The following is an 11,558-nucleotide window of genomic DNA, read 5'->3' as shown; positions in this document are numbered from 1 at the left end:
TACAGTTTTTCTTTGAATAAATATACTGCTCTCACCACAAAGTAAGGGTATAAATATGAACCTAATTATTAATAAAAACATGATAAATATTCTAGCTTTTGTACACTACCACACAGCCAAAATTTGGGCTAGCGTTGCAATTTAACAAAACAAACATTGTTTTACAAATTGTGAACAAAACAAAATCAGTTTGAGTAATCCATTTCAAAATATATTCACCATTTATAATAAAGAATCTTCAATAGCCAAATCACTGTTATAAATATTTATTTGTATCTATTGAACAATAGGCAATCAACATGAAGTGCAAGCTGCATGTATTGCAAATTCTGCTGTACTGCTAACTGTGAACCTTGTTACCCTATCTGGCATAGTCCAGCAGTCTGCAGTATTACTGTGATGGAAGCTATACAAATTCTGTGAAAATAAAATTGAGAAAGACAAAAATAGGTGCATGCAGTATTCTCAAATGATAACCTAGACAAATAAAAAAGACTGACACATGAAACCTCATGTAGATTCTAGTACTGCAAAAGCAGCAAAGAGCTGTGTTTGGGAAAGAGGCTGCCAAGCAGATATGGAATAATCAGGGGTGTCAAACTGGCAGTCCTCCAGCTGTTGCCAAACTACAAGTCCCATCAAGCCTCTGCCTTTGGGAGTCATGCTTGTAACTGTCAATCTTGCAATGCCTCATGGGACTTGTAGTTTGGCAACAGCTGGAGGGCAGCCAGTTTGACACCTGTGAATTAGGTTATTTGGTCAGTGTGAAAAAAGAACACATCACATGTGAATGCCATTATAGAAGGAATGTGTAGAAAGTGTGTTTTAGCAAGGAGTGTTTAATTAAAGGGCCAGTAAAGCTAAACTACAATAAGAGGAATTTCCTAAGACTGAAACAGCTGTGCACGGCAACCAATCCGTTTCTTCCTTTAATTTTCAAAATGTATCTATGCATAGTAACCAACTTGCTTCTAGTTTCACTTTGTTCAGTTGTTTCCAGTTTTAGTAAATTCCCTCCAATGCGTTTAAAAGGTACAGAGATTAGCAACATTTATGGCTGTATGCAAAATCATAATGGCTTTAGAACGGAAGATAGATGGCAAAGATAAAAGTGTGCATTTTTTTTTTTTTTTTTTTTTTTTTTTACATACAGCTGGCAGACTTCCATTGATTCTATTAAATATTACTTTAGGTAAACATTTGAAGTAAATGCCGTAGATGGATCAAATCGTGGCCGGTGTAGCTGGGACCAGCTGAGATATGATCCATCTACAGGCACATGTACTGAATTCAATCCATTGATCAACCAGCCTGTTGGATTTTTTTCATGTGTTTATTATGTTCTGCTGGCAGTGAAGGCTTCCCATTGGCAGAACACAACAGCACTGAGGGTGGGATTCCCCCATTGTGTCCGTGAATTGAGGAATTTTCTTTTCTTCTAACCCTGGAATCTATGGGCTGCTTTACAGGACTTACTGTGCAGGGTGGGCTTGAGGATGGAAGCACCAGAGAAGGCTGCTGCTCATCATAGAGAGGTAAGTAAGCACCTGGGAGGGAGGGTTCTGGGTTAAATCACAGGGCTAGAGATTGGGCTTTTTTGTAAACTGAACTGGTCCTTTCAGGTTTCTTAAAGTAAACCTTGAGAGCAAAATCAATCATAAGCGATTACATACTATTGGCCTGGATTAGCTGCAGGAGCCAGTACCCCCTATTGCTTTCAATGGGTCTGCCTCCTGTAGCCAATCACCTGGAACACCTGCTGGGGTTTTTTCATGTAATGAGTATCTGGCCCATTCACAGGTGTGAATGTGGCCAAAGCCTAACGACAAAATGGAATAGGCTACACTGATCTTTACTACAAATATAAACACAATCTGTCCTATGTATTTTAGATTAACTGGTCCTTTAGCATTGGTATTGGTCCTAAACTAAAGTAAACTAAGAAAAATAAACTTGAGAGGCTGTAAATCCACCAGTTCCACTCTTTGGTCATGCTAATCAAACATATCATTTGGTATAATGCACACCAAACACCTTTTACATACAAGATGTGGTGTATGGAATGGATACAAAAAATAAGTTATAGCACTTTACAGCCTGAAGTACACAGTGAAATCACTGGAGTGGTTAGCGGTTTCATACACAGCCAAGACACATAGGTAAAATCTGTAATTGCAGCATACTATACACCTGAGCCATGGGCAGCCATGACATTTTAATAACCATCAATATTGAGAACGGATATAAACATTAAAGAAAAAAAAATACTAAAAATAAAGCATTTGAACATGGCTATTAAGGAGGAGTAGTTTAGATTACTGTACTATAAAAAGTGGTAATTCTAGATTCTAGGGATTCATGCTGAGCTTTTTTTTTTAATAAAAATATATTTTTCCTGAGCATTGCAGAGAACACTCTGTAGAAAATAGCATTTTATGACATTCATCAGCAAAATGTCTGCCTAATGCATGCACATACAGACAGAATATGTATGGAAGTTTTATGGAGGAAAGCTAGTTACTGCAGACTTCTGCATGTTAACATTATACAAAGGATATAAAAAGGACAAAAGATGTTAAGACCATGATGTTAAAGTTGATCAACTTTCATTGAAGTTGTTCGTGACAGCACCAAAGAAAGCTGCAGGGATCATCTGATTTCCAGTTTTGGGGCTAAGTCACTGCAAAGGTAGAAAATGAAAACAGGAAAGCCTACAGCCACCGGTCAGAATTTGACTCTCTCAGCGAATGACTGGATAGTTACTAATGAAAATTAATTTTTTCTCATTTTCTTTCTCCAGTTGTAATGAATTAGACCACCATAACACATATGAAATGTAACCATATCCATATCTTCCATATTTTAGGACATCGGTTTCATATTACAAGCATTTAATTAAAAGAATAAACTATTGCCAATTTGCCTTAATTACATGCAGAAGGTATAACGATTATTTTTCTTCTGATGACTTACTGGATCATAAAAGATGTACAACCTTTACTAAAAAATGAAGGAACAGGTTATGATGTATTAACAGTTTCTAGAAAGAAACATTACAAAAAATAAGTTATCTGAAAGTGGAAAACTCAAAATGTGAAGCAACAATCCAAATTTTTAAAGAATCCAACAATCCACTGAGGTCCATTTTTAAAGGTTTTACCCATTTTCACACCTTTTTTTTTTTTTTAACGTTGTGTTAATCTTGTGTAAAAGACCACTATGCGTTCAAAAGGAATATTTTGCCAATTCAAACTAAAGTTCAGTTCTTATTGTTGGATAGAGCAAGGAAGAATTAGAATATGTCAGGTTTTTACCACTAACTGGAACTTTAAACAGTGCCAGACAGGAAGTGAGAGGAACTCTTTATCAGCAACACAGGCAGAAATAAAACACTCTTCCATAGTAAAACCAGGAGGAAAAAAAAAAAAAAAGAAATTGTGTCAGATCAGTTTGTTCTGTCCCTGTTGCAGATTTTTTTTACTCACTTTCTTTCTGGAAATTAGGGTAAATCTCCCCAACTGGTCTCCTTGTATAGCAGTACAAACATGGCGGAAGGTCTACATTATCTCCCTGTCTATCAAAAACTAAAAAAGTTTTTGGAGTTTTAATGTATAAAATTGGTACAACCTTTTTTCTGGAAGTGCATATATAATTTAGCTGTGGATTTAAAGTTTCTATCCACTTCTCTAACCACTAGGATATGAAAGCAAGGGTAATAAAATAATCATTGTAGACAATGGTATTACTTGTCTGCTTATACTAGAAAAGGCTTCTGATGTATCAATTTTCCTCAGACAGAAATGTTTACATTTACTGAAAATGTTGTGTCCATACAAAAATTTCACAAGTAACTGAAGATCACTTCACTTTACAATTGTCCATCATTGAAATGAAAAAAAAAAAAACAAACTGGGCAATTCCGCAAAGGATACTTCAATGCTTGCATAAGCATGAATGCACGTGATTTGTAATGCATATAATTTGCAAATCCACTTCTCATTGTCTCCTTCCAATACTATATTGATCAGAAAGGTGGAAATATTCTATAATAAAAAATATATCTATTCCTCACAGCCTTCTTTGGGTGTCACAGCCATATAGTTATTACAAAGAATGGGCCTGCAGCAATTTTAAGTGCCCCTAACATTATTTTCTGGGTTTTTTATAGTTAGTCATACTACAAATTAATGCACATAATGTCAGGTTCTGATATTGATGCCATTCTGTAAATCTCTGTAAACCTCAAACATCTGTTACTACTTTTTCTACAACTTTAAGACATCTAAAATTTGGAGAATTGGCAAAAACATTTATAGAGATCTTTGACCCTCACAGTAGCAATGGCTTCTACACTGCTTGGTTGAACTTGCAGGTAAAAGTCAAGATTATTAAAATGACCAGTACTTTTATTTTCTGGATGTAAATGTTTTTAGAACGTCAAATTAACAGGTCATATCTCAAATCTAAAAAGATAAGAAAGTATGATGAACTATATGACTTATCCCTGCACAGAAGCCAGTCTACATTAGGAAGAGGGATACAGTTGAGATGCAACTAAACAAGTCTAATTTCTGTGCATTATTTCTTTAAGTTATTACTCAGGTTTAGATCTCTTTAAATTAAAGCAAAAATAACTTTTGGTTCCACCATCAGATATGACAAGGAAGACTAGTTTTGAAATACAATGTAAAAGGTGCTAATCCGTACATGTACGTTTATGTACGTTTGGGTGGGTAGATAACACACACATCTGTGTGTGTTACATGTATAGATCATATGCATGTACCCAAATATAAAGCAATTACATTATGAGGTTAGTTAAAGGAAATATGGCTCTCTATGAATGCTTGGATTTATAGACAACAGGCCTTGAATTAAAATAAAAAAACTCTGGTTTTCATTTCAAAAAAGAAAAATAATGAAGAAATATACAAACTTAGAACATATTCCAGAACTGCTAAGTAAAACAGAGCTTATCACTCTCATTCAGGTAGCCAAAGTTTGGCAGAGCTGGTGCTTTAAGGTTCTAGGTCTGTGATAACAGAAATTCAAATACAGGCACAGTCCAATTTGATGGAGCAAGGAACTCCATTAAGGCAAGGTCTCTCACAGAAGAACACATCGAAAGAAACTGCTCTTCTTCTGTTGTTCTGGGGTTATTTTCACTCCTTGATTACTGCTCTGGGAACTGTTTCCCTCCTGGAAAAAAATATAAAATGTGTTAAACCTATCACAATGTTTCTAGGAGTCACCTTATTTCACATCATGGGCCTTGCTAATTAAATGGCCTTCAGTAAATCAAACACGATATAAGATAACATCGGGCAAAAAATTTTTTACATCAGGTTACCACAATTAAGATGCAATAACCTCCTACATTGCGGAATAAGCACAGTGCCATAACATACACACCTTCTTGCTGGCACAGTCTGGGCAGCATGCAAGCCTCCCCTATCTCCAAAACACCCACTATGTAGCTACTTTCTCTTCCAAACTCTGCAGCTGCTCTTGCACACACGGAGACAAAAATTGCCCAGCTTATATCGGCTTCCCTACTGACCTAAATCCAATGGGTGGCATGTGTGATTCGTAAGCAAAAAGTCAGGCCCTGCAGGGAAGAACATTCACCATTTGTATGCAAAGTGACCATGCAAGGACAGATAAGTTTCGTTAGTTTGTGTGGTCAGTTTAAAGCAGGAACCCAGAGCAAATGGCAGGATCACCAGGTATTTTGCAGCAACACACATAATAACAAAGTTATAGGCAACATTTTCAGTATATGAATAATTGAGCACATGTGTGGATTTTTAATTTTTGTAGTAACAAAGTAGTCCAGGAATTCACCAAAGCAGCATTCCCCATCAAACGCCATACTCAAAAGGTGTTTCTTGCACAGATGTTCCACAGATCAACATTTACGGCAAAGGGCCCTCCACATGTGTACAGAAACAAAACTCATTCTGGACATCAGGTGAATAATATCCACCAACCCATCAACGCCATAGAGTGTGGCCACAAGCATGAGCTCCAGTTGTTGGAGGACAGAGGGTCTGCAAGGACAGATCCAGAATTCCGAGACATTTCCTTTGACCAGGCACCGAAGGTCTAGCACATGGACATTTGGCAGGTTTCAGGACAGGGCCAGCAAGGGAGAATAAGGCCTTGGGAAGAGCGTCTAATTTATTATCCACCGGGTCTTTAACCCCTTCCCAAAGCCACTTCCCGGCCCTTCAAGAGGTTCTAATGCTTCACAGTAAGCACATTGCTTTGAATGGCTGTGCTGTGCACAGTCATCCATAGCAGTGCACCCGAGCTGACAGGGAAAACTGTTAGTAAACAAAACAGTTCTCCTGCCAGTCAGATCCTCGGTAATCACCGGGCGCTGGCGAGTAATCACCGGCCGGGATCCGGTGATCGACAGCAGCGGCCGCGAAAGGCGCGCCCATTACCTGGAAATGTAAAATCACATATATATATATATATATATATATATATATATATATATATATATATATATATATATATATATATACACACATACATATACATACATACATACACACGTGGTTTTGCGCACCCGTAGTATTTCTGCTATAGGGCGGTCGGGAACCGGTTAAGCTTGGAACCAATAGCTTCTGGAGCAAAGGATCATAAAAGGTATTCTGGTATACATCCCTCTGTGTTCTCAGCAAGCCCAGCACCGGGAACACTTGGGGGGATGTGGCCAGCCCAAAGGGCAGTGCCCCAAAACAAAAATGGCGATTCCTTACTGAAAATCGCAGAAACCCTGAAAAAAAATTGGCACACAAAGATAAGCATCATTGAGGACTATGGACACCTGAAATCTATCTCTTGCAGAGAGGCCACCATTGATCATACCGATCGCATCCAAAACAGAAGGTCATCTAGGCTATGTCTAGTGCCTTGAGATCTAAGATAGATCTCACTTGCCCGTTTGGTTCTGGGCCCGCCAACCTGTCGAGCGTCTTACAATAATGAGCCCATAACTTCTGTTCCAAGTGAAAATGCAAGGCAAAAGCCTGACAACTCTGAAATGAATCCAGAAGGTCCCAAGGGGACAGGAATCATCTCAGAGACTTCCTAGCATCCTCTACCCAAAATACTTCACAAAACATAGCAGTCTCAGGCTCTGGAGGGGAAAAGCTTACAGCACCTGGTATTCCCAGACAGTCTGCCCTCCAAATACCAAGCGGAGCTGACCCTGCTTAGCTTCTGAGTTCAGGTGTTCATTACAGCTCCGCCACCAGGCGGGAACAGTGTTGCGTGGTCAAGTAACTGTTTAAGCATCACATCATTCAAAATGGAAAAAAATGACCTGGTAATGAAGGGGTATTACAGGATGTTACTCAAGTGGTTCAAACATATTTGGAAAACAAATTTTACTTACCATCTTTTTGTCCATTTTTGCTTTGATGTCTCGTGCCAATGTAAAAAAAGCCTATGATATAATTTGATAATTAAAGTATTAAAAGTATGTGTATATCTCATGTGTCATCTCAACAAAAAAAAAAAAGAAGAAAAGGAAATAAAATGTAAAAAAAGAAAAAAAAAAAAATTTGTTAAAACTCAAATTCAAAACTGAATGCAAAAAAACTTAATTAAATATTACGCCTAGTGAATAAATAGGTGATGATGTAATGTGAGTGCTTACATTACATAGAAGTTTACTTCCAAAAATGTTTGGTTGTGAAAAGCTTACCTCCATTTACTATCAACTACATAAAAAACGTCAATGCAAAAAAACAGAGCACAAATATAGATAAAAGCCAGCCATAGATGGATCAAATCTCGGCTGGTTCAGCAGGGACTATTAGTGAAAACTACACTGATGTACACAATATTATTAGGATGCATTTACCTTACGTTATTTCAACCATTTCGTCCATTTTGGATGCCGGGTAACCAACAATTTAACAGGATCATGCTGTTAGTACAATGTGCAAAAACAAAGACACAGCATCTACAATTCAGCCAGTAGTACATTTGTACTACTGGCTGAATTGTAGATGCTGTGTCTTTGTTTTTGCACATTCAAGTTTCAAGTGCATTTTTTATTAGAACATATATCTTTACATAAGTGGAATTTCAGGAGCTTAAAGTAACATGACAGAATGCTCACTCAAAGCCTTCAATTGTCTATCAGTGCTCCCTAGTGGAGAATTCATGTAACTTTCAGCAGAACCTCAAGCTGATAGAAAAGCTATATTAAAAGTACAGCTAAAGGCAAAACATTTTTGTTAGTTTTGGATAGAATGAAGATGGATTAGAACATGGTTTTTACTGCTGTCTACACTCTCATTAGGGAGATTATCCTATCTCTTTGTCCAGTTTACCGTTACCTTCAAAAAAAAAAAAATTTGGGTTGTCCTTAGAAAAATAAGTGGGACAAATCTTCCAACGGGAACACTAGTTCTGGTGAACTAGGAGTCCCCAAGGAATTCCCTTAATTTGCAGGGATTTATTCTCACTTCCTGTTTTGGCTATTGGACAGGAAGTGCAAGTAAATCTCCCCTATGGGACACAGCTGGCAAAAAATAAACTGACAGGTGTTATAACACTCCCTTATTCTAGGCAAAACTTTTTTTTTCCCCATTTTGGATATTGTTCTACTTTAAAATTTTCATTAATAAATTAGCAAGTGTATTTTTTTTTATGTAAAAACTGGATTTTTACTACATACTTACCTGTAAAAATCTGTTTCTTGGAGTACATCACAGGACACAGAGCAGGCTATTCATGACTGTGCTGGTTATATGTCACATATAGGTAAAATTGGACACTGGCTGACCAATCAGAGAGGAGGTCCCCCCCTATACATCCCTCCTAAACAGGAAGTACTTCAGTTTTTGTAGCAAGCAATGAAATTCCAGAAAGAGGAGGAGCGGGACCTCTGTGCCCCATGATGTACTCCAAGAAAATGATTTAACAGGTAAGTAATTTGAAACAATCCAGTTTTCTTTATCATACATCATGGGACACAGAGCAGGCTATGCATGACTATGTGGGCAAAAAGAAATTTGAGAGGAGGGAGACACCATGCTAGCCACTGTCAATCCCTCAGGACCTACTCAGCCGTCCATAAAACACTGCAGCCAAAGGCAGAATCCTCTGCATCTCTGACATCCACCTGGTAGAACTTTGTGAATGTGTGAACCAAAGCTCATGTAGCAGCCTTGCAAACCTGAGCCACTGATGCCTGATGACGGAATGCCCAAGATGCCCCCACACTCCTGGTAGAGTGTGCCTTCACTCGAAAGGTTAGTACCTTACCATCCAAACCATAGGCTTGAATGATCAACTGGCGGATCCAACGTGAAATAGTCACCTTTGACGCCGCCTGCCCCTTCCTTGGTCCCACTGGCAGCACAAACAGAGCATCTGACCTCCTGAGCTGTGCTGTCACCTTCAAGAAGATCCTTATGAGTACTACATCCAAGGTATGCAGATATCTTTCTCTTGCTGACTAAGGCTCAGGAAAGAATGAAGGCAGAACTATGTCCTGATTGAGATGAAAACTATAAACCACCTTTGGTAAAAAAAAAAAGTCAGTTTAGGCTGCAACACCACATTATCATGATGCAAAACCAGAAATGGTTCTCCGCAAGATAGAGCTGCCAGGTCCAACACCCTTCTTGCAGAAGTGTTTGCCACTAGAAACAAAACATTACGAGTCAATAGGACCAGTGGAATCTCTCCAATAGGTTCGAATAGTGGTTTTTGCAAAACCTCCAAAACCAAGTTCAGGTCCCAAGGACAGAAAAGCAACCTGACAAGAGGAGTAATACGCATCACTCCTTGTAAAAAAAAGTGCGGACCAAAGACAGTGAGACACAATGGGCCTCTGGGAAAAAAAAATAGATAAAGCTGAAACCTTGCCCTTAAAATGGTACCTACAGCCAATTTCTCCTTCAACCCTGCTTGAAGAAATGAAATAATTCTACCAAACACATGCTTTCATGGGTGCCATTTGTGAACCTCACACTAAGAAATGTAAGTCTTACAGGTTCTGTAATAAATATTCATAGAAACGACCTTGGCCGAACACTCCTCCTGTACTGATGGTCTTCCAAACTGTTGCTTGGCTCGGTCAGAAAGACTGGCGAATGCCAATAGCTGCCACTGCTGGCTGTACAGCAGAACCTGCCAGAGAGATGGAGGCCTTAAGGAGAGATTTCAGCTTCTTATCTGCTGGATCCTTGAAAACATGGACATTATCCACAGGACATGTTAAAGATTTATTCAGGGATGAAACCGCTGCATCCACTACAGGGAAACTCCAGTTCTTAAACTTTTCTTCCATGGGGTACAACAAAGAAAACCTCTTTGGTGGATCAAAAACCCTGTCTGGGTGATCCCAGTCAGCTTATATCATTTGCTCCAGGAGAAGATGCACCGGAAAGGCCTGGGAGTACTCTGGAGGCTTTAAAAGTGCCCAGAGAAGAATACGTAACCTCAGAGGTTTCTATCGGAGGTAGCCTGAATCCAGACCATACCAAATCAGTGAGAATCTGGACTAAAAATCTCAGTGACTGGGAGGCAGTGTTCTCTTGCTTTTCCTCAGGCTGTGACTTCTCAGACAGAGATTCTACCACTTGACCTTCCTCCACATCCTCAGGTTCCACCCATTGGTGGTTCTAGTGATGGGGATATATCTCGCTTATTAGTCCCGAGAAACTGATGCAATCATCCTTGCAATCTTATCTTCTAAGCCCGCTAAGGCTGAAGTAAGATCATCCTTGGTTACAAATGCCGAGTTGCTTCTGGCCTCTCAGGAGAGGATAATACAGAGGACCTACAGCTAGGTTCCTCAGGACCTGGCGGTGGCACATTGGTGCTCTTTCCTGCTGCACCCCCTCCACTCCGCTTTCTGGAAGACATTACTTTAGACAGCATAAAACCTGTGACCCTTCACTAGTAAACACAGGCCACAAGATACAGCTATGCAAGTAGTTTGCTGAAGAAAAAACACTCACTGCAACTGCTGACCTTTTGAGCCACTAAGCACGGTTCCTGACTGACTGGCTAACTCTGCCCCCTCAGGAGAGTACTCGCGTGCCCCACTGAATAGCCTGCTCTGTGTCCCGGCCACAGGAATCCCTCAGTAGAAGTAGCAGCAGTAGCCCACGTGTGTCCTGGCCTCCAGATAAATATGGCAGACTTCGGTTTCCGGCCGCTACTGCGCATGTGTGCACGATCCTCGTGTGCACGCGCCCTACGGCTGGCTGTACTCTATCTAGTGACTGAAAACAAAAAAGGCAAGCATATCTTGGGGGGGGGGGGGGAAATCGCAAGCACTCCTCCTGGTGGAAACCACAGTCACAACACCTCTCCTTTTCCCTCCAATTTAGAGCTTTATTGCTTCTCTGAGAGAGAAAAAAAAAAAAGGGAGATATCTAACCTGTCCAGCTACAGGTCCCTGACTTACACCAGGCACAAACATTCATTCATCACGCCGGGCATTGTCATACAGACCTTCAAGTACCCGGTCCCCATACTGAGGGGACAGTACCTTGGACAATACAGCAGCCCGCTGAAAG

General features: G+C 39.7%; 1 protein-coding gene across 1 annotated transcript in view; it reads right to left on the bottom strand.

The window, feature by feature from the left end:
• Nucleotides 1–250: 250 nt before the first annotated feature.
• Nucleotides 251–11,558, bottom strand: part of RAB8A (RAB8A, member RAS oncogene family) — a 97,802-nt gene continuing 86,494 nt past the window's right edge. The window contains exons 7-8 of the mRNA XM_089654533.1: nt 7,409–7,459; nt 251–5,199 (exon numbers count right to left, since the gene is read on the bottom strand). Coding sequence (XP_089510659.1) covers nt 5,107–5,199; nt 7,409–7,459 — 144 coding nt within the window. The 3' untranslated portion in view covers nt 251–5,106. The remainder of the gene's footprint in view (nt 5,200–7,408; nt 7,460–11,558) is intronic.

The sequence above is a fragment of the Staurois parvus genome, unplaced genomic scaffold (assembly GCF_062004578.1).
Source record: "Staurois parvus isolate SC_StPar_1 unplaced genomic scaffold, SC_StPar_1.0 ptg000773l, whole genome shotgun sequence".
Taxonomy (NCBI): domain Eukaryota; kingdom Metazoa; phylum Chordata; class Amphibia; order Anura; family Ranidae; genus Staurois; species Staurois parvus.
Note: the sequence above shows the minus strand (reverse complement) of the source record. Positions and strands in the feature narration are given on the sequence as shown.